This window comes from Protobothrops mucrosquamatus, unplaced genomic scaffold, assembly GCF_001527695.2.
Source record: "Protobothrops mucrosquamatus isolate PMUCROS unplaced genomic scaffold, P.Mucros_1.0 scaffold71, whole genome shotgun sequence".
Classification (NCBI taxonomy): Eukaryota; Metazoa; Chordata; class Lepidosauria; order Squamata; family Viperidae; genus Protobothrops; species Protobothrops mucrosquamatus.
In genome coordinates, this window is record NW_015386449.1 from 128,240 (window position 1) to 152,379 (window position 24,140).

Below are 24,140 nucleotides of genomic sequence, written 5' to 3' on the forward strand. Positions count from 1 at the left end.
GATGAGGGGGGACATGATAGCAGTGTTCCAATATCTCAGGGGCTGCCACAAAGAAGAGGGAGTCAAGCTATTCTCCAAGGCGCCTGAAGGCAGGACAAGAAGCAACGGGTGGAAACTGATCAAGGAGAGAAGCAACTTAGAACTAAGGAGAAACTTCCTGACAGTTAGAACAATTAACCAGTGGAACAACCTGCCTCCAGAAGTGGTGAATGCTCCAACACTGGAAGTTTTTAAGAAGAGACTGGACAGACGTTTGTCTGAAATGGTGTAGGGTTCCTGCCTGGGCAGGGGGTTGGACTCGATGACCTCCAAGGTCCCTTCCAACTTTATTATTATTATTATTAATATTAAAAATAATAATTTGAAATTTACATTTTTGTTGTTGCTAATGTCTTTAACATTATTACTGCATGTTTTTTTAATAAAACTTAACAATGACAAAAAGAACCCAAAGTGATTTGAATTCAAGATAAAGAAACCAGATACACAGTTTCAGGGTTGTTGTTTTTTCCTGATCATTTTTTTTCCACAAGTATTACCATGCTCTTATACCTTGCTGGCAGGTAGGGAAGGGGTAAGAAAGAGAGATGGAAGGGGAGATTGAGATTCTAATTAGATAATCTCTTTTTCCTTTTCACTTCTAATCATTTCAGGAACGCCAATACAAAGAACATGACAGAAACTATTTCAGTGGTGTTCTGTGTCTGGCAGCAGGAAGAATATTTTGTTGGCCAATTCTTTTCTTGCTAGACCCTTGGGTTTGATTATATCTAAAACAAACTCTATGCTCATTAGAGCCCCACTATATTGGACTATTTTTGCAAGAATATGTGTTTTACTAGAAATGCAGCTGTACAAGAAAAGAATTGGCCAATAAAATTAATCTGCAGTAAAGAAAATCTGATAATCAGACTTAATTTTGAGACAAACTGCATATAAATATATTTTAAGGTGAATGAAAAGAGAATTTGCTAAGCTAAAATAAAAAGGACTGGACTTGGTTATAATAAAGGAAAATAATGACTGGATTATATATTTCAGGAAGATTTAGCATCTATTTAAGTAGTTCTGCAAAGGTAAAGATCAGTTTATTATTTTTTATTCTTTAAGATATCAGTTTATGTAGCCTCCCATCTCACAACTGTAACTTTGGGTAGTGCATGCAGAGTTAAAACCAGACAAACTTACATAAATACATAAAATGGCCAAAAACAAACCCAAGTCCAATCATTAAAAGGACAAACTTACAGTGACTGGCAAAACATGCGCCTGAGGGAACACCCAAGTTTTTAAGGATTCCCAAAATGCTAATTTATCTGAACTTTTACAGTAGTGATTATATGTCAATCTGTCATTGAGAGAAGCAGGAATGTCTTCTAGTTCCCTTACTTTTAAAAATGTATATTAATTATATTTTCTTGGTTGTTTGCTACAGGATACTTCTTTCTTCCATTGCATTTTTCATTTGCATTTTTTTTGTTATGGGCTTGTAACTTAAGTCACTTGTTGCCGATAAAAGTTGTATTGAAAAAAAAAAAAGTTTAGGATTTTACTTAAAGAAAAGCTTAAGTATGTACTGCAAGGAATAACAGAATAATACATTTGAAGGTCTTCTAGTCCAACCCCATGAAGAAAAACATTATTCTCAATTATGTTACCCAATGAAACGATACTTTTTGGAAAGTGGCCCAAGTGATCTGACTCAGGTTTGGTTCAGAGCAGTACAAACCATTTAATATTGAGGCACATCAATATAGATCATATTAAGTGGTTGCAGCAAAGGCACTGGGGATAGGTTTTATATTTCTTCTACCCTAAAAGTTATTTTAAAAAGTAGTTCTCAAGAATTTCCAGAATCTGGATGAGGCTATTAGAATTCTGCTATACACAGCCTTTGAGATAAAGTCTTCCTTCAGAAAATAATAATTTAGCATTTTTATTTATGTATTAAGCCACACATCTCTCAAAAGTGACTTCATGTGGCACATGAAGATTAAAACCACAACTGTTAACAAAAACCAAGCAATTTAATCAGAGCAATTCTAATAATCATTTGGAAACAGATCCTCAAAAAGCTGAGGATCATAGTTTGATTTATTGCTTATATTATATAAACTTACAACCTGTGCTTATCCATCTTCTCAACTAACTTTTTTTCCTTCTCTCCCCTTTTTGTGTTATGCTGTATTAGAAACTGGCCATTACTTGTGACTTCAGTATAAAAGCAGTGAAACGGTGTTTTGACAGGCCATTTTAGGGGGAGGAGATATTGTTATTCTCGTAAACCCATTAAATATGAGACTATACCATTTACATCAATTTATGTCATTTATAGGATTAAGCAAGTGCATAAATGATGTAAACTGATGCAATTGGCAGAAACCATTGCAGGTATTCTGAAAGCAAGGTAAAAATCACATAAATGTCACTGCCTCATTCAAACTACTTTGGATACAGAGGGAGATATCGAGATGAAAATCTGAACTTATTGCGCTCAAATTCTGCTAAATGGGGGACTGTTAAGTTGAGCTTTCCTTGTATAAATGATAATAACAGCAACAGAAAATGAGACCTCTCACTATGTGGTGAGTCTCGAAGGGAATCCACAGAATCTCTGTATTGCATCATTGGCCTCCTCTGTTCCTCAATGGAATAGGATGCTTCCCGCCGAGCATGAGCTTCCATACAGGCAGGACTGTTGCACTTGCTGGTTCCCACAGAAGACAACATCATCCCAGACTGACAATCAGAAGTGATGCTTTCTGTGCGGTCCAAGCTCCAGGTGTGGCTTTCATGTCTGTAAGTTAAGCCAAATGATAAAGAAGGGTAGAAATAGATCTTTCCTAAACCTAACTACTTGCTAAAATGGACTTGTCTTTCCCAGCAAAGTTCCTAAGCCAGTGGTGGCGAACCTATGGCACGCGTGCCAGAGGCGGCACTCAGAGCCCTCTCTGTGGGCACCCACACCAGGCCCCAGAGATGGCAACTGTCCTCTTCAACCAGCCGTCCACTAATTTGCTGAGGTCCCATGTGGCTGGATGCATCCTAGCACCCATGCGCTTGCTGACCTCTGTGTGCGGGGGCCGATGGTGCCAGGCCCCTGCCTCGCCCTGTGACAATGGCACCCCCACCCTGCCTCGCCTCACCCCGCAGGACCAGTCTCCTGCCCACTGCCCCACCCCCTGGATCTCCCCCAACCCTGCCCGGCCTCCACAAGTGTCCCTCCCCAGGAGCAACATCGAGTTGGCCATGCCCACCCATCTGCCATGACCACTGTGGCCACGCCCACCCGGCACCCAGCGATACATAAGGTTTTGGGTTGAAGTTTGGGCACTCGGTCTCTAAAAGGTTCGCCATCACTGTCCTAAGCCATATTTGTAAGGCTTATGAAATATGAATGCATAAAATTATAAAGGAACAGGGCAATCTGTGTCCTGTTGTGTCATTGTTTCAGAGATATTTCCTGAACAGCTTTTTCAATGCCTTCAACAATGACAGAGCTTTTAATGTCCTGCCTTCACTGGGAAAAGTTCTTAAAAATTCAGGGAGATATTCAAAGAGGTATCTTCTTTTAAAATAGCACATGTTGAACTGTATAGCACAACCAAACATCAGGTATTGACCACAGGAAATGTTTTGTGTCAGTAGGTCATAAAATGCTTTATGATAATTATTATATCATAAAATATTTTATAAAATTTGCCAAATTTTAATTCCCTGGGAGCCTTTTGCTCCTTTTGAGATACCTTGGTTCAAAAATTCTTGCTCAATGATGCACTGTTTCACCCAGTTAAAGATTACAGGCATGAGAGTTTTAGTACTATATCGATTTGTATAATATTTTTAGTCTTATGTTATAACAAATGTCTAAAATAAGATGAAAGTGCACATTATATGACAATCAAAGATAAGCTAAAAGTTTCAGATATTCTTCTCTTGAACTACATACCTAGTACTTGGAATCTGACAACTGGACAAGATAAAAATGGATTCTCCGTGCCCTTACTATGGCTAAAAGACTGATACTGTAGCATTGGAAAGCTAAATCTAGAGCCCCTTTCATTCAATGGATTGAAGACCTGATAGCACTTGCCACCTATTAGCAAACTGCCTGTAGATGTAGACTCTGTATGGACAAATATAATTATTGATTACATTGTTAACCCACCTTTATTACTTTATTTGTAGCTATAATGAACTATAATGAAATATGGAACTCGTTTATAAAAATACAATATATTAGAAACATGATAGTTATATACATGTACTAGAAATATATGCATACCTGAATGGTAATTGTACTAAATAAGTATTGTAGAATTGTAACTATTTTACCGTTAAAATGATATATTTTACTTTTTCCCTTTGTTGTATTTTTTCACTTTTCTAAAAAGCACTTTCTATGTCTTTTTTCCTTTGACAATTTATGCATTTTTATCATAATTATGATAAAATTATGGTTTGTTTGTTTGTTCTTTTTTGTCAGTATTCCACTGTTTATAAGTATCACTTAGGTTCATCTGTTTGGAAGCTTTTATGTAAAGGCTTTATTTAAATCAGTACCTAATGAATTTTCCACTTTTTTCACAAACATTGTGTAGGACATCAAACAGCAATACATAAAGATTCATATAATGAAGGCCAGTGGTACAGCCAGCTCATTTTAGAGCTTCCTAATTTTTTTTATTAAGACCTTACTGTAGACTTAATGATTTCATGGACATAGGAATGAATGGAGCTCACCAGTACCAATACCAGCTGAAGCTGATGCAATTGAGGTTGAGTAGTGGAAAAGAAAAAGAAGGCCTGATTTCTTAAGCTTATCATAATTGGGCTGCAAAATACTGGACAAATACTAGATGGTAGCAAAGAGTTATACTTTTCTGCTTTTCCTTCTATCAAAAGTTCCCCAGATCTCTTTACTGCTAAAGTTAAACCACTGCAGTGCCTTGATGCTTGTATCTTTTAGTCTTGTCTTATTTTTATGTTTACTTTTAGTTCTACCTCGTATATTCTGCAAATGGAAAGGCTGGATGTATATAAAATTAAAATAAGTTAAAAACAATGACTTAATGTGCATCGCTATTTAAATGATTCTCCGACCATTGTATATCCCAAAGTGGTTAAGAAGAAATCTGAGCCGTGAAATTTTCTGCCCATACCTTTGGCTTGAAGTTGGGGTTCCTGTGGAAGAGGGATGTGATGGTGAACAGGAACGGCTCCCTGAAAAGGTGGTCTCTATTTCTCTTCTTATGACATGCTCAGTAGCAGGAACATTTTTAGATATATACTGGGAAAAAGACACAAGTTCATAGATATTAATTTGGGAGTGACAACATTACTGTATTTGTAGGATTTTTATAAATTGTATTAGCTTATATTTCAATTTTTGGAGAATAAGAATAAGGTTAACTTTATATATATCTAAGATTCCTTTTTTCACTTTTGGGGCTTCATCGCTAAGGGTATTTCAATGTTTTTTCCTAATGGCCTTATAACAATGGACACTTCATTTGAATTGCAGTAGGATAAAATAATAAGAAAGCTCAAAAATTCAAATAAGCACTTAAACATTTGTGACCAATATAGGCAACTTGCAGATAATTCTGTGTATGTGCAGTTAGGGTAAAGCCATCCCAAAAACTCGGTAAAGCCTGCCAAGATCTTAGGAAGCAATTTGACCAACTAAACAGCACCAGAAAGTGCATTCCAATGCAGATGTGGCATTTGAAGGTAATATTGATAAATGTATTTAATTTCTTGACTAATTTCTATTCGGACTTTTCAAGAAAAGTAAAGATCTTAAACAGCTTATAATTTAAAACAAGACAGTTAAATTCCTCTACCAAAATTGAAATTCAAAACGTATGGAATAAAATTGAAATCTGCTACCACTGATATAATTTATTCTTTGTGGCTGACCAGCCGCACCCGGTATGTGGAACTACAGAACATCTACATGGAAGGAATCATGCAGTAGGGTGTCTCAAGATTCTGTCTTGGGCCCAGTGTGCTTCAATTTCTTCCTAAAAGATCTAGATGAGAGGGCTAGAAGGGGAATTCATCAAATTTGCAAAAGACACTAATGGGGGGGGGATAGCTAACACTTTAGAAAATAGTCTAAACTGTATGATGAATGGTTAAGAGATCTAGGTATGTCTAATCTATCGAAGAGAAGGATTTGGGATGACATGATGGATGTCTTCCAGTACTTGAAGTGCTGCCCCAGAGAAGAGAGGGTTGACTTATTCTCCAAAGCCCCTGAGGGCAGGACAAGAAGCAATGGGTGAAAGCTTGTTAAAGAGAGATCCAATCTAGAACTAAGGAAAAACTTCCTGACAATGAGATCAATTAACCAAAGGAACAGCTTACCTCCCAGAGTTGTGGGTTCTCCATTGCTAGAGGTTTTCAAGAAAAGATTGGACAACCATTTGTCTGGGATGGTATCCTATGCTGAGCAAGAGGTTGGACTAAAAGACCTCCAAGGTCCCTTCCTCCCTTCCAGCATTACAATTCTATGATTCTATTTATCCAAAGATTTGTAAAGACATGTTCAATTTAAAACAGAAAAGTATATTTGGCAGGGCTTCTAAATGTCCTCTTGCAGGATCCAATCTGGGCTGGTCACCGGGACCAGAGGTCTAATCTTCTGAGCTTTGGAACCCATGCTGGAGCCCATCTTCAGGGAACTTTTTTCTAGCAGAGTGTCACACAAGGAAAAAATAGATTGGATCCAATAGCTTAAAGTCCTGACTCTAGGAAAGATGGGAAATCCTACATTATAAAATACTGAAAACACAATGGCAAATCATTCTCAGAAGCAGGAAAAATCTAAACAGGCTACTATGGATAAACACAGAGCTCTTCAAATGCTGAAAAAACAAGTGGGGCATGCATGGGAAATTAAAGGAGGTATACAAGAGTAAGGAATATTGTGGCTTCTAGAAAGTGTAGGTATTTTGTCAGAAACACTAAAAATCACAGTAGCCTGAGGCTTGCAAGATATGCCAAAAACAAGAGAAGACAGTTCTTTGGATATGTTAGAAATAATCATGGGATAAAACTACAAGAAAATAGATTCAGACCAGACACCAGGTAAAACTGCCTGAGTGTATCAGCTGTCAGTCAGTTGAACTGGTTGTCACACAAAATGCTAATTTCTTTGTTGGAAGTCTTGAAAAAGGCTGGATGGTCATTGCAATTACGATGTTGCAGCATCCCTCAGTCCCATTTACAACCTTCTTTGCCCATTTCCTACAAGCAACGTCAATGGGAAATGAGAACAGGAGACTGATGTCACACTTAACATCTTGAGATTCACTTAAATTCCAGGGGTGCTGGAATTTCTGTTGATAAGTAGTGTGATCGTGTGATCAGCATTGGCTGAGCGACAGAAATTGCAGTCCCAATTACTATTGTTAAATGAGAAATACCAATATTCAACAGAAATCAAAATGTGGCTGAGCTTTTAAGATTATGCTTCAATGTCTTCCATGGAGTAAATCTCAGGCCAGATGGTCTGACTTTCCTGAAAGTCCTATGCCTTGTCTTGTGTGTCCTAGAACCTCTAATTTTGCTTCATTGCTGAGCCAATTATACTATATATAATTACTATACACCGAGGAAATGTTAATATGCTAAATGAATCCATCAAAAGCCAATTCTGGAACAATTCTTATAACCAGGGGGTTTATCCTATATTCTAGTTCAGGCAAAATTCAGTTCCATTCCTTCCAAAGAAGTATGCAAGAAACAGAAGATCATACAAAAACAAATGTGGTAAAAGGTCAAGTAGGAAGCCATTTTCATGGAGGTTTGTGAAAGAGAGAAAGGCATCACAGAATACTGGTAATTCCAGAGAGGCCTGCTATTCTGACACTTTGAAGAGATACAGCTATGTAGTAGCTTGTATAAATCATATGATGAGATGCTTTCCTTATAAGAGAAGAATCAGTTGTATCTTCAAAGTCCCCCCCTTCCAAATGGTAGCTACTTAAAATCTCAGTTGTCAACCTTACATTTTGGGGGCATGTCCTACCAGGATATTTGCAGACTGTTCTTAGAACAGTGGTTCTCAACCTGTGGGTCACGACCCCTTTGGGGGTCGAACGACCCTTTCACAGGGGTCACCTAAGACCATCGGAAAACACATATTTCCGGTGGTCTTAGGAACCAAAACACCGCTCCTCTATCCGTCTCCGCACGGCTTCGAGCTGGGGACCGTTGCAGCGCTGGATTCGTTTCCGTCGAGCATCTCCTAAGGGAGGCCGCGCTGCTTCGCGGCCCTTTCCGCGGAGGAGGCTGAACTAAGCTCTGCCGGCGCTGTCGCCCTCTTGGCTCTCTCTCTCTCTCTCTCTCTCCCTCCCCCTCTCACCGCCTGGGCGCTTCTCCAACCAGGCTGGGCGTAGCCGGCAGACCAGCCTTCCTGCCCCCCCTCCCTGGCCAGCTGGAGCCGGGCAGGCCAGCGACCTTCGGAAGTGAGGTGAGGACCAGTGAGGCGCGCTGAGCCCCGGGTGCAGCGAGTGAGTGGGCGTCGTCGGTGCGCACTTGGAGAGCCCTTAGGGTTGGGGGTCACCACAACATGAGGAACTGTATTAAAGGGTCGCGGCATTAGGAAGGTTGAGAACCACTGTCTTAGAAGAGCTAAGGAAGGCATTAAAGCAGCCACCCAAAGCCTTCACATTGTGAGATTGCTTCACAGCTTTGAGAAATAAAGCAGCACTTAAAGAAATGATTTTACAGGTCTCTATGTGGTATGTTGTGATGCCTCTGCAGTAATGTTAAAAAAAATCCTCCTGCAAATGTATTTGCCCCCCCACACACACACACTTCTGATCATAATGGTACTGAGTAGTAGAAGCTAGCTTGAGTTGTCTTTGGTAAAGGTAAGGAAGGAAAGAGAGGTTGGGGGAATGAAGAAGGGGAAGGGGAAGGGGAAGGGAAGGGGAGAGTTGTAAACAGAGGATGGAAGGATAGATCTAAAAGACCATTCCTAGTTCTGCCTACTATGCTTTCTCAGGAGGCTTTACACAGTGAATTAAGAAATGTTACTCACATCAGCCATCTGAATTTCCTCAGGGTCCAGCCGAGGATGGCTAGGGCCATTCGCTAGATTCCTGTTCTGATGGGCTGGACACATGTTTTGCCGCAAATGATTGTGCATCTGATTTCTCTGTTTTCTGAAGAATAAGTACATTGAAAGGTATTAATTCATATTGGAACAGTGGGCCAGTTTTACTCTGATGGACTATATAATCCTGTTAAGTTGGGGGCCCTAGACTGAATGGTTTGGCTGGAAAATTGCCTAGTTTTGATGCTTTTCTGCTTTTAGTCTTGATTTCCTAAATTTGGAGTTTTAGTTTTCATATAGAGAAGGACTTCATTTTGCAATTCATATATCATTCCTAGTTTTCTGTTTAATGCTAACTTTAATATGTTTAAGCAGTAACTATATGAAGAAAAAAGATACAGAAAGTATAAAGAAAAACAACATAACAATAATAAATAAAATATATAAAAATATATAAGGTTGGATCTTATTCTGAAATATATAATTATTTTCTAGCCATATTGATAAATTTAGTTGTATCAGAATTCCACTAATCTCTAAAGAAATTAATTTACAGTACAATACTTTTTTATTGTTAATAGTCCATAAACTTAGTGCCTCTATATTTTTGCAATATTGTTCAATATTATTTTAGCAGTTGTTAGAAAAAACTTAAAATTACAATTTACAATTTTCACAAAGAGGCACAGTAATCTTCTAGTAGTTCATAGCCTGATTTTTAAAAATATTACATAATACAAAATTCCAAAATAATTTTGTATGTACACATGATTAAAATTACAAAAAAATCTGTTTAGATTCTTAACATTTCCAGTATTAAATTTATATTTTATTATAATATTTATATATTAGCTAACATTGCATCAAATATACTTTTGAAACTGTATTTTAGCTTGCTTTTAATTTATTAGCTGGTACACTGAAATGCTATTTTGTTTGTTTATAAGAATATTCAAATCTTGTCTCTGTTTTTCTTTATGAACACCATGTTTTCATTTGTTTTCTATTGGAGTCATTTTATAACCATAGTTTACTGATATATCTAGTTAGAGGAGCTGAAATTTGCATTTCAAATTTAGTCATGTTTCACAACTGTTTCTATTTAGCTAAAAGTTATATCACAATTATGTTATAGTTATGAAAATACTGAAACAAAAGATATTTCCTATCCATGTGTATGGTTAGTTCTCTATATGAAATCATATTTAGTACAGGAATGATGATCAGTCAGGTTACATAGGATTAAATTGCACATTTCATGTATTAAATTAAGTCATTAGGAAATAACCGGCACTTAAAACCTTTTGAATTGTATAGAATATTTTTAAAAAACCTTTGTGAAACAACAGAATTTCTTTAAGTACATAAATTAATGGATGGAGCAAAGTAAATTTAGATTTTTTTTCAGTCCTGAAAATAAGATTATTTTGCTACATTTAACATTTTTATATTAAGGGCATAACATTGAACTGTAATTAGTTTTACAAATGTGAATGAATTTATAACTTGGGTTATTTTGTCAAATAAATCTTGCAATTGCCTGTTACCCTTTATTGATAACAGAGGAACTCATTGTTAAAAAGTTAAAATAATTTGGAAGCAAATTGTTATCATTGCAACCATTCCTAAGATCATTGATTCAATGACAAAATATAATATCCTTTTCTGTAAGACTGATTAATTCATTTCTTAACTTCCACAGAAACATTAAAACTGGATAATAAGTACTTAATTCTCCTATACTTCCATTGAATATTAATACCTTATGGGTAGAAACTATTCTTTAATTTCCTTAGAAGGGAATATTAATAGCCAGTACTTCTGATCATTTAAAATGTGTCCTAAACTATCTTTCTCATCCTCTCTGCCTGTCTTTCTTACATATTTGTGAAATCTGGAATATCAGCAGAGTGTATTTTTTCCCAAGATTGTTTGACCCTCTAAAGGCTGTTTCTCAGTGGGAATATTTGCTTTGTGGGGCAGTCTCTCTTCAGAGACTGGATTTGCTCCTTTATTCTTATCCTTTTGGAAGTTGTTAAAAATGGAGCTCTTCTAGATGACTTTTGGAGGGTGATGATCTTAACTGCATAAAACAGTGAGTATGGGATTAATATTCAAATTGCCCCCTTAATTTGTTTTAGCCTAATTTTCATGTATTGTAGGTTTTAATTTAGATTATTATGATGGATGCACTGTATTTTGCAATTGTTAACTTCCAAGAGTCAAACTGATCACATATTTGATAGAGGATTATGTAAGAATACAAAGCTCCTCTTTCTGATATAGGCTCCGTGACAGTCATATCACTACTTCCGAGGTGAAAAAGAAACCATCAGAGTCCTTGTGTTGCCACTAGAGATCCAAGTCCAGCCCCTCTTGAATTCCACTGACCCTTATCTAGCACCAATTTAGTGCTGACCACTAGTTGACTAGATTCTTGGGTATAAGTTTGAATAAATCTTCTATGCTGCAACTTTACAAATAATCCTGATTCTTTGTTTACCTGATATTTATATACACATTTTGATGTGTGTTTCCTTAACATAAAGTTTTGTACACATTTTGATTTGTGACCAGCTGTGCACATTTTGAAGAAGTATATATAACTGTTCTTCAGAGGTTCAAAGCACATACAGTTGATTTAAAATGTGAACTATATCTTTCTCAGATCTTGGTATTTTTAGGATAATCAATACTACAACTATAAAAATGATACAAATTTTCAATCAATAGTATAAAGAAAAGGCATATTTTTAAAGCTCACCAAATCTCATAAACTACAGCCTTTAATAACTTTCAAAAAAAGAATCTTACGTTGTAGACATAATTTCAACATTTTGTAACATTCAATTCAGATACAACTGCTTTCTTTGTCATGTGCCTGCTTTATGGAACAGCCTTTGCCACGATATATGGATGGTCCCAACCTGGCCCTGTTGGCCTCAGGACAGGGGATGAAGAGCTGGTTTCTTCTCCAGGCATAGGGACCAGGAGATTGATGGAGTGGTTGATGGATGGATATGAGTTTTATTAGGGTTATCATTGTGTTTATTGCTATATCTTTTTATTCTGTTTACCTCCCAGAGTCCCTTCATGTAGATGGGTAGCTGCATAAGTTTGTTTAATAAAATAAATAAACTGTTCCTTCTGAAAGCCTAAAAAATGTAGGCTATGAACTTAGAATTCTCACCAGAATAACATTTGTTTCAAACACTGTTTGGCAAGTCATGAAGAAATGATAATAAAGACAATCTATACATAATATTATACTTCTCTTATTTGTATTTTTTGTATTTGTATTATTTTATTGAAACTTTTATAAATTGCATTAGAATGACTATTAACCAATTGTTACATTTCTTGTGGTTTTACTTAATAATCTAACTATATTTACCAAATACTTTTTCCACTTATTTGTTGTCTGTATTTCCAAAATATATACATCAGTTCCACATGAAATATGAATATGAAATATGAATTTATTTTTGTTAGCTGACAAATTTTCTGTTGCAAGATTTTAATTTTCTTTAATTCTTAAAGCACTTAGCAATTAAAGTAACTTTTAATTCATTTTAATACTTTAATCATAAACTGCATGTTTTTACGATTGTTTATAAACCATGCCTATGTATTTCTAAAATGTTTAAACTCCTTTCTTTTTCATTTTTAGTTCTTTCCCTTCTTTTTCTTTTCTTTTATTGTATTCATTGCATTAAAATTGATTTTAATATTAATAAGTAAAATCACTCACTTGGTTTTACAGTAAGCTACTACACATACTATTCCCACAACAAGCAACGCAACACAAATCCCAGTAATGGTTAAAACTCTCTTCTGATACAGTTCCTCAGCTTCTGCAAGGACATAAAAGTAATTGATAATTAACATTTTTCTCAAATTATAATTGCATTCTGAAGATACAACTACAACTTTCCACAGTGGAAATTGGAAACTATCTACTTATTTTCCTGAGATAGAATTTAGAGATTTTTATCTGTTTTAATATTGATGCTCTTCTTGACTTCTATCCAGATCTTTCCTTTCCCTTCTAGTCCCTGTAAAATCAAAACAAGAAGACTCTGCTGTGCCTTCTTTTTTTCTGAGCCCCCTCCTGTGTGTGTATGTGTGTGTGTGTGTGTGTTTTAACCTCATACTATATTGGGAATATTTTCTAGAACTTCTTTGAAGTATTCAATTGCTGTTTCCTATGTATTTGGCTGAGATATTATAGAAAAAAATACTGTATATTGAGCCACAATGAATATATTTGTTGTGCTCCAACTTTGGTTGATAGAACAACCAAGATGGTTTTCCTTTTTTCTGCCCTCTTTGAGCCCAATTTAATGTCCCCTACTTTTAATGCCACTTTCTGGCAATGCTGAGAAGTTTCAGAAGCAGAAGTACAGAATGCATGCTCAGATTACAAGGGAAAAGACTGTACATCACTGCCTATTTTAATATCTTTCTTTGCTATTCTAATCAAAGGAGAGATATGAGAATTCATGTGGCAGCCAATGAACACATGACAATTCATGTGGCGGCCAATGTAATCCCAACATAGTAGAAGGGCATGCAGAATATAGGCTATTAAAACATGCATCTCTATTGTTGCCCTGAAGACAAGGGAGAAAAATATATTAGCGACTCTCCTAGTGGTTGAGGTGAGGAAGGAAACAAGTTAAGCTAATTAAAGACATTAGTGAGAAAGAATTCTTTATATTTTCTGGTTGTTTATAAAGTTCCTGTCAATTTTCTAGAATACCAAACTCATTGTGTTGGAATGTCTAGCAAACCCTAGGAATATAGAGGGAGAACTGTTACCGTGTTTCCCTGAAAATAAGACCTACCCCGAAAATAAGCCCTAGCCTGATTTTTTGGGGTGGGCCTAATATAAGCCCTACCCCCAAAAATAGGCCCGAGGGTGGGTGTGGCCAGCACAAGTGGTGGTGAGCATGTGGTGGCTGACAGTGGCTGGCAGCAGCCGCAGCCCGCTGGCCCCTTGGTGCAGGTAAATTTCCAAGTGCCCCATAGGCACCCAAACACTTTTTACCCAGATGGAGAAATGACAGATACTGGAAGCTTTGTCTGCTTGCAAGTGGGATGCTTGGAGAAAGAGCGAATCACTATTTCCAAGCACCCCATTTGCAAGCAGACGAAGCTTCCAGTCTCCCTCTGGGCGAAAAGTGTTTGGATGTCTATGGGGCGCTTGGGGTAGCTCCACCCCCTCCCCCACCTGCTCGCCTCGTGTCAGCACCACAGCGCAGCAGACCATATGGCCTCCTGCTGGATGGGGCTGTTGGTGCCACTGCTGCGAGGCGAGGCAGGCGTCGGGGAAAAAATAAAGACATACCCCCAAAATAAGACCTACTGCCTCTTTCGGAGGCACATTTTTTTTATAAGACTGGGTCTTTTGGGGGGGGGGACATGGGTAGAAAAAAAGTTCCTTAGTCCAGGAAAGGGGAGAAGCATAAGAAAGAGCATAAAAGTAATACCACCTTAGTTATGTTAGGTATAAGTTCTGGTTAATAGCTTTGGCAGGCTTTCAAGATTCTGTTACATTAGTCTATTAACAATAAAGTTCATTTCAGAGTCCAAATGGTTCTTGTTTCCTGAGTTTGCCAGCCTCAAAGGGCTTGACACTCAGTGACAATTAATTCCTTTACTGTTCCTAGGTAATGGGTAGCACTGGCTATTCAGACTATGTATGTTTTGAAAATGATTTGGAAGAAGTATTTCAGATAATATACAACTGCAAGAATTAGCAATTCTTTGTGATTCATTAAAGCAACCCCTCTTTATATCTAACTGCTCTACAAGGCCAGAAAGAAAAATTAGTTTTAAAAGTAAATAAAGAAGCAAATAAATAAAATCAACCTTCTAAATGAGAGCGACCATTGAAATATATTTAGCTTGTGTTGAAACATCTACCTTATTCCTGCTCTGAGACTATGGGACCAGGTTACCTGTGACGATGTGAACCAGATTTGTGCAATAATGTTCCCACTGGATAGCCCCTGATGTCCCCATCACTACAGATATAAACAGAAAGAACTGTTATGCTAGTTTCCTGGATACAGATTTGTGATTTCATAGGCTTGCTTGGTGCTAAGGAAATATGCTTTTATTCTCCTACAGCTTTTATTTGTTTACCTGTTTTAAACAGTACAGTTCCACAATTCAACATAAACAAGTGGGACCTGATTTAAAACGTACAGTGTGAAGTGCTCCTCAGCACTTATCCATTTAGAAAGGATTTTTGCTTTCCTATATATATATTTTGTTGTAATTCTTCAAATTTTGATGTCACTTTAAACTTGCTGACCTTTGGACCTCTATAATGTTTGGATGGTGCTATTAAAGATGTGTTTGCATAAATATATATTATGACACAATATATAATCTCTCGGACAAGATGCACTTGAAAATCTAAAATCTGACAAAGAGGTAGCTTTGGTTTGGATGAATGGTCTTTGTTGGAAAACAGAGAGTCTCTCCCTGATGAATACATATTGGTATCTTTTAGTAACAACATTCTGATTACCATCAGTATCATCTTATTAAAATGATTTGGTGGGCTAAGGATGGAACCTACAATAATATGGTAATTCCAAGAACTACATTTTGAAATTTATGCTTAACTTCCCAGCATTTAAACTGTAGTGACTTGCAAATGTTTACTGTACTCCACATGTTCTTTATTGAAGATCTTTGACTAATTAACTGATACGTTGATGACAGCTAGCAATATGTTTCTTCGGCATTAAATTCAAATTACACTGAATTGCTGCCTGCATACAATAACTGGTTGGATGAGGCCAAGAAATTGAGAAGCCCAAGTAGCTGATATTCCATATACAGTTTATCTCCACCTGAAACAGCAGCAGAGTTTGAGGGTTCTCTTAGATATATTTTAGGAGGCAGCAAAAACATGAACTGTTATCATTTGCTAAGCTGTAGGAGTGGTCTACAAGTGATCTGACAATGTCAGCTATATGGACAGTACAGTACATATTTCAGATTTTGGCTATGTTCTATGAATGAGAGGCTCTCTGTACTATGCATCAAACATAATTCTTAAAAGAGAAGGCACTATCATTTTAAAGCTTGTTATATCTTGCAGTTGCTTGTGTGTAATTGTCAAATTCTTTTGTATACATGTATTTTTTTACTGTAAATAAGTGGAATTAAATTAAATATATTTCATTTAGAATGTATCTTTGTATCCCCCTTGGTATCCCCCTTCTTTCTCATTCTCTCCACCCCACCCCACCCCACCCCCACCCCCAGAGCCAGAATAGAAAGGGTACCTGAATTAAACATAATTCTGTAAATGTATCTATAGATTATCACTACATTTACCTTTCTCACTCTCTCTTAAGAGCATACAGAATTCTGTCTCAAGGCATAATTAAATATTATGTGCAAACCCATATAACAGAGTTCTTATGTCTACAGAAGAGAAAAAAATGTACAGTATAAAGCAGGAAAGGGGGGGGTCTTCCTCCATCTATTCATCAACCCCCCTCTCCTTTGTTTCTGCATTAAAAATGGGGTTCCTTCTAGGGAATCTTCTTGGACTTGCACCAAGGAGTAGGCAATACAGTAAATTGGCCAAGCTGAACAATCTGATAATTTCCAAGGCAAGCCTTACCATCTCCTCCCACTGAAGAGCAGAAGGTGGCAGTAGGGTGTCTGGGAGAACTGAATATCCAAATGCTCTTGTGTTAACAGTCCATTTTTTAACATCAACAAAATATGTTTGAAAGCAGGGTGAACTCCCATTTGTCTTTGAAGGCTCTTGCCCATAAAAGCAATATGAACTAGTAGCAAGATTAGCATAAAATCCTGGGATTCTTGCTGATGATGTTATGAATTATTATGCCACAAAATGAGTCCAAGCTCCATTATTTGGACATATCTATACAAATAAAACAGTACTACCATTAAAGAGTCTAAAAAGAAACTCTACTTTATATTGAGAAATTTAATATTCAGCGGAAAGTTAGAACTAAGTAAAGAAAAAAAGTCTTAAACTAATTTTAGTGCCTTTTTCTAAATTCTATTCTGATGTGCTGAAATATTCCAGTGTACATAAATTAGATGCAATTACTGGAAATGAGAACTGGAAAAAGAAAACAAGAGTTCTCTTCCTCCCCAGCTCTACTCTGTCCCAGTATTAGCTGCCTGCTGCCAAGACTGCCCCCAAATCTTATGCAGCAAATGCCAGATATGCCACAAATTGCTACATGACAGTATTTCAAGATTAGACAACTGTTTAAGCAAAAGACATATTACATCTATAATTTCACTCCTACATATTCCCTTAAATTATGTTTCTTTAGATGCTACTGTGTACATTGATTCTATATTATGTCAGTTGTTTTTATGCAGTCAATTCATGGGAACTACTTTGTGTGTGTGTGTGTGTGTATGTATGTATATATGTATATGTATGTATATGTGTATGTATAGGAATACATTGCAAATGTGTGATTAGTATATAAGAATATTACTTTATTCTGACTATTCTTAAATATATCTGGAAAAAATGTGATTACTCTTTCATAATCTTGTGCCACCCTGCCATCCCTAATTCCCTCAGATAGAAGAAATGTGTGTTAGAGAATAACAGTCAAAATATCCCACATTTTCATATATTGGAAATGCTTTACAAGAGTCCTGAGCCTTTGAAGCAAAATGAACTTAAGTGCAGATGAGCAATCAGAGGAATGTTTTCCACTTTTAAGTCCCGCAAGCACCACGTGTTGTTCTGGGTTACTTGTCAGTAAGGCTGTGTAGTAGCAAAGGAAAGACATTGACTTGTTCTATGATGCTCCATTGTCATAGCTGATGACTGCTGTAGTTCATATTTTTATGTGAGTACCTCTTAGTAATTTGGAAGACATTTCATAACTGCTGTGCTTTTCTCTGCTGTGTCCTATTTAATGCCACACCATCAGGAAGTCTTCTCCTGATTGGTGCTTTGAGGTAAAAAAAAAAAAAGGAAGATATTTCTTAGAGGTCTTAAAAACCTTATTTTGTTTTGGTTATTTTATGGGCCATTAGCTATATTTCGTTCTGGCAATTTTACTATCTGTATTTCAACCTTCATGTATCACAAATGTATTCCTTTGGAGATTAATGGAAACATTTCACAGCTATTCTTTTAGTTGCCATGGCTAGGGAAGAGAAAGAAGAGTTGCCATGGTCAGAAATATGGGGGAGGGAAACTAATATCTTGTCAAGTTGTAATATCTACTCATGCTGTAGATTAATATGTTCCCAAGGGAGAGGCAAAAGGTGTTGATGAATGGTCCCTCTGGAAGGAAAGAATAGAGGAGATCCAGATCCTGGCAGCCCAAGTGAGCATAGGGCTGGTGTGGGAAAGGTGATAAATGAGAAAGAGGAAGAAAGGGTGATGGAATTAAAGATGGGAAAGAATTTGGAGGCTGGTGAAAGTGGCATTTTTAAATATTAGCCTTCAGATGACTGATGATGACTGTGGGAAGGATAAGGTAGGTCCTAGGACATGATAATCCTGTCTAGAGGACTTGCTGGTGACTTTGTAGAAGAGGAAGACAGCAAGAACATTTTAGTGGACCCTTAATCATGGGAGGTATTTTGGGAGGAGGGGAATTTGTCAGCCAGAAGGGAAGCCAAAAACTGCCTTATAACAATGCCCTTCCGGAATTGGGGTTGCTTAGCAGCAATAATCAGGAGGGATTTTGTGCCTATGATCAGGGATCTTTCCTGCAGGAATGGCAGGGTGTAAATGTGCGTTAACTTGGGCAATAAGGAAAAAAATGAGAGTTGTACTTACCTATTAGCCATTCTGCTCCCCGAGGATTCTTTCTAGTGGGTCTGGAGCTTGTTGCCAGACTGGTTTAAGAGTTTCCTTGGCTATTGGTGCAGGGGAATTCAATTTCTATATGCTGGGAGGAAGTAGTCTGGAAGGGCCGAAGTGATAACCAAGGCTTGCCCCAAATAATATATTCCCCAATCACACATGTAAACTTACTGTACTTCTGATCAACTTTATGATTTGGATATGAAAGACATCAAACTGAGATCTTTATTGTGATCAGATGACTTCCTGATCCAGATGAGATTTGTCTCTATTGCTTCATGAACTCATTAAGATGGTCCATACCAGATGTGTAATAGATCCAGATGGATACCAGAGGGAATTTGTAAAATTCCCTAATGACTTAAAAGGTTGTTCCTTTATCTTATGGTCTCTAGGAACTGAGAAGCAGCCAAAGACTTGATGTGATTTCCCTCAGTAGTCTGGTCTCAGGGGCTCCTTGGTTTACTCAGGATCTCTTGGAGATGGAGAAGCAATGACTAGAATGCCAGTGGAGAAAGGCAAAAGGAAAATATGACCCTACAAAGATGCATGCTTGTTTGAACCTACATGGTGACAAAAGCAATAAAGCATTTGGTCTTCTCTGCTCTTATTACATCAATAAGGGGCCATCCAGTAGCCTTGTCTAAAATTACCTGTCTCCTGTTAAGGAAGATGGGAGGAGATATGCTATTTAGCCACTATGCCCTATCATGATAAGTTTTTGTGGACAAAGTTGCTGATGTTTGTAGACTCCCAAGAGTCCCTCTGTGATGGAGACAGATGAATTCTAAATTTGACAAATAAATAAATGTTGGCTATACTTTTGACATTCTGCAAACAGAATGTTTAATGGTATCCAATCAAATATTTATCAGAATATTATCAGAGACTCTTTTCAGCTTGTGTAATCTGGGGAAGATGAATGCTACCACCGTTGGACCTGACCCACGACCTTCATGGCTGATTTGAGCTGTAAGCTATGAATGACAGGCTGGCATGGGAGACAGTCAATGTTTCTTTGAGGGAAGAGATGTTGAAGGAGGCAGAGGTATGTTCCATTCTCAAGAAATCCTCCCTGGACCCAACAGATTTAGATTATTAAAAAGGTAGTGATATGGCTACCTAAGCTACAGCGTGTTCTTGAAGAATTGGATTACCTGGACCCTTTTCAGTTTGGATTCAAGTCCAGGCATGGTACAGAAATGGCACCTGTTGTTCTGGTTGATGATATTAATTTGAAAGCGTACCCTTCCCAGTCCTTTTCAACTTCTCAGTGTCATTTGATACTATCATCAGTATTATCCTTTTGGACCATCCCTCAATGTTGTGAGTTGGAGAAATTGTGTTTCAAATTGGTCCCACTCTTATAAGACACTGTTCATTCATGTTAGAGGCCCCATTCACTAAGTAGGGGCACACCAAAGTCACCCTGCTATCACATGCTATGAAACTGGTCATCTTCCTTCATCTCTGTAGCAACTACCATCTCCTTTTTTATGGGTTGTTATAATGTGGATGAGAGGGGGGCCTCTGGGAGTTTGGGTCTTCTGTCCCTGACTGGATAGCCAAGTTTACCAGATATGTAGCATCCTCTAACTTCTCTATCAAGGCTGCTCTGTCTGAAATCATCCATTTATTTCTGTGTTTTCTTTTATAAAGAAAGTTCCCATATATCCAGTCACAACAAACTTTCTTTTATTTCTAGTGCCCTACCAAGCCTCCCCTCCCTAGACAGTGGTTCTCAATATGGGTCATAGTCTACGCCATATTTCCAACTAACAGTGATTTATGACGCAGTTGCATAGAGTATGAGTCTCAGGAGGCCATGAGAGGGGGAAAAAACAGTTGAAAAGTCCTGGTCTAGATTGATAGACTCTTAGGTAGTCTTCCACTAGGCTACCTCCTTTTTTGTGTCTCAGAATGAGGTACCTCAGCGTGTAGTACATGAAGGAATCATTCAAGGAATACAGGGTTGAATATTGCCTCTGGTTCAATCATTGGGCCTGAACCATTTTTTTCTTAAGATCAGCCAAGTAACCCTAAAGTTCCTGTACTCCTTCACAAGGGATATAACTATGTTATATGTAAAGAACATAGGATAAGGATTAAGACAATAAGTACAAATATAGAGTAGAAAATAAGAAATAGTCCCCCTGCTATACTCAGAACTTGAAAAATGTCAGCCAAACAAAAAAACAAACAAAAATAAGGCAGACTGTATTGTCTCCGGTCTATGCCAGCCCAAGAGAGCACCCAGAGGCCCCCAAGATGTCTTGGAGGGGTGTTTTCAAATGTAGAAGGATGCAAGAATTGGGGTGTGTGGGTGTGTTGTTAGCCTGAACACTTACTTGTCATTTTAATTTCTTTTTACCTTAAACAATGAGTGGGAGAAACACACTTCTGTTTCTCAAGGGTACAACTTCTAGAATTTCTGAAGACTGAAGAAGACGGTGCACACTCAGCCAGCTAGCAAAGGAATGCAATTTGGGATTCACCTTCATGGAAGGAAGACTCCAGCTGTTACTGTCAGTAGCTTTGGCTTGTCAAATTGTGAAACTAAAGCTATACAGGCACTTTAAAAACTTGAAAAATTTAGTTAGAAGTGCCAAGATTTCCAGGGTGTCCTAAACAAATTATAATTTGAATTCCACTCCACTCCCTAACTTTTAAAGCGTTTTCACACATCATGGTTATTTATTTCTCCTTTGAGTTTCTCTCCTGCTGTTCTTATTAATGTCAGATTATTATATAGAATGAAAAGTGAATATGCATTAGTTATGCAAATAAGCTATAGATTTTACATTTCAAACTCTGTTAAAGGCACAGTTGCTTCAGATAAGAAAGTACCTGGAAACATCTGAGTAATTACTGTGCTACATTTCAATCACAGAAGCTTCAACATATTTATATTTCAATGGTCAAAATTAATGGGTATGGATTTCAATCCATATCAGAATCTTTGAAATGTGAATGCATTAAGAAATTACAAATCTAATCTTCACATTCAAAAAGTAATTTGTTCTGCTTTTCAATGAAACTGAAAAGCCATCAATACTCTTATCTCCCTTATTTCTGTTTTGAAATCTATCTGCCCCATTTCAGTTGCAATGTGCATTGGTTATCCATCCTTGCCATAATTTCTAATTTTTTATTTTTGGAAGTGGGGAGATTTCATCTCAAAAACAGTGCCAAATCGTGCAATAAAAATTGATCTTGTTAGTACACTGTACATAATGATGGATTCAAAACAAAGGGAAACGGTTTCAGTACACCTATTTAAGAATGTGGCAAATGTTAATTCTCAAATTGGTAAATATACTTGCCCATACTGAAAAAATACACTTTGTCAAGATATTGCATAGATTTTTGCAAGTTTACCAGTGATAATTTTCATATAAGAATAAAACTATTAAGAAAATAATATTTGCTATGATTCTCCTAATCATTTAGCAGAGTTATTTGGACTTCCATTTGAGAACTGCAAAATATTTCAATATTCAACCATTTCCAACAAAGATTCACAACCAAATCTCATTGCTGATTATTCTATCAGAATATAGTTGTGATATAGTACTTTCGCAAAACAAAATATATTGCTTAAATGGAAAGAAATTTATCACTTTGCTTTGCAATAAGTAAATAATACTGTATGTGTACATTTATATGAGCCTTACAGAAGAATTATAGAAGAACACAAGACAATGCAAATCAAAATTTACTTAATTATAAGACATTGGGATAACACAATTGTTCATGTGATATATCTGTGGTATTTTTGAATGCATATCACAAATTATCATTCTGTGATAAAATATTAAGTGCAAACCAGCACATGTGACATAACGTCATCCACGAGCATCACAGGAAATACATGGCTGGCAGAAAGTATGAAAAAAGAAGAGACAGCATGGCAAAATAAGTTTATTGGCACATAAACAGTCAGCCTAGAAAGAAAGAGATTTTTAAATAAAGCGAAACAAGCATAAGTCAGGAATGGATGTCAAAAATCCTCAATTCAAAATAGCAAGTCAAAATGTTTTGAATCAATAGCAATGTCAATCCAAGGCCACTTTCCACATTATGCTTTTCATTTATACAAGATTTGCTCCTGGGAAGGATTTATAATTTCCAGTCAAATTTGTCTATTAAAAACAGATCTCACTGAATTCAGTGAGACATATTCCTAGGTAAGCATGGCAAGTGCGGTAGCATAAATCTGACACACAAGTTGCTATAGGCACAATTAGTCTCTTTAATGCGTAATTTTTGTCATATAGCACATGAAATAAGAAACTAGCATTCCTGGGAACAAAAAATAAATCAAAGAAGTGGAAAAGTGGTTTCCATCACAAAGAACATGATGATAATGCATGAAAAATATTATATTCTCATAGGTCAGTTTGGAATTAGCACTGCTAAATGCTGCAGCAACTCTCCTGTAAGGATCAGGATGGTTCTATCAGAGCCATCGTCAGGAGGGGGCGCTACTGACTTTCTTTTCTTCTTTCCTGCCTATCCACTAATTGTGCAAGTGGACACAGGAGACTTCTGGGAGGCAAACCACTGCCATTCCTCCCTAATGCTCTCCTTCCAAATCTCAAGTGGCTGGAAATCACCTTGCTGAACTTCAGCCATTCAGAGGTACAAGAATGATGCCTATTGGCAGAAGGAATGGATTAATTTTAATGGGAGTGGTTGACCCAGCACTAACGATAAACAACTCTAACTCACCTTCATAAGGAAAAACAGAAAAGCCCAGGGATTAAGACAGGCAGCACTGGTTCTATTCCTAAGAATGATTCCTGAACATAACCAGGCTTTTTTATATGTGTGTGCGTTTAACTTTGGTTAATAAGTGTAAAGACACCAATCTCCTCTTGAAACTAATACAGTTTTTTTTAATTAGGAGATTATCCACTTCAATTTTCAGTTGGAAAGGAGTAAGAAATTTAGACCAGAATTGGTGCCTCCTTATGTTGCAAATTTTCCCCAAGTTTTGTTTTTTAAAGATAGTAATTCCACTGGCATGGAATTATACAGAATATGATAAAGGACAAATGAATAAAACATGCATTCAATGAATACATGAAAAGTTACTTAAAATACATTAACTGAAAATGTTTCTTCCTATCACTAGGTGCAATAAAGTAGCCATTCCAAGCATTGGATCCACCAATAAAACAGGCGCTGTAGGAGGCTATGTTTCCTAATAGTTCAAGGTGT

The 24,140-nt window shown here is 37.0% G+C and overlaps 1 protein-coding gene across 1 annotated transcript in view; it reads right to left on the minus strand.

Annotated features, from left to right (window-relative positions):
* Positions 1–24,140, minus strand: part of NRG2 (neuregulin 2) — a 168,710-nt gene that overhangs the window by 4,728 nt on the left and 139,842 nt on the right. The window contains exons 7-10 of the mRNA XM_029283378.1: positions 12,822–12,924; positions 9,061–9,179; positions 5,163–5,298; positions 2,573–2,788 (exon numbers count right to left, since the gene is read on the minus strand). Of these exons, the coding sequence (XP_029139211.1) occupies positions 2,573–2,788; positions 5,163–5,298; positions 9,061–9,179; positions 12,822–12,924 (574 nt within the window). The remainder of the gene's footprint in view (positions 1–2,572; positions 2,789–5,162; positions 5,299–9,060; positions 9,180–12,821; positions 12,925–24,140) is intronic.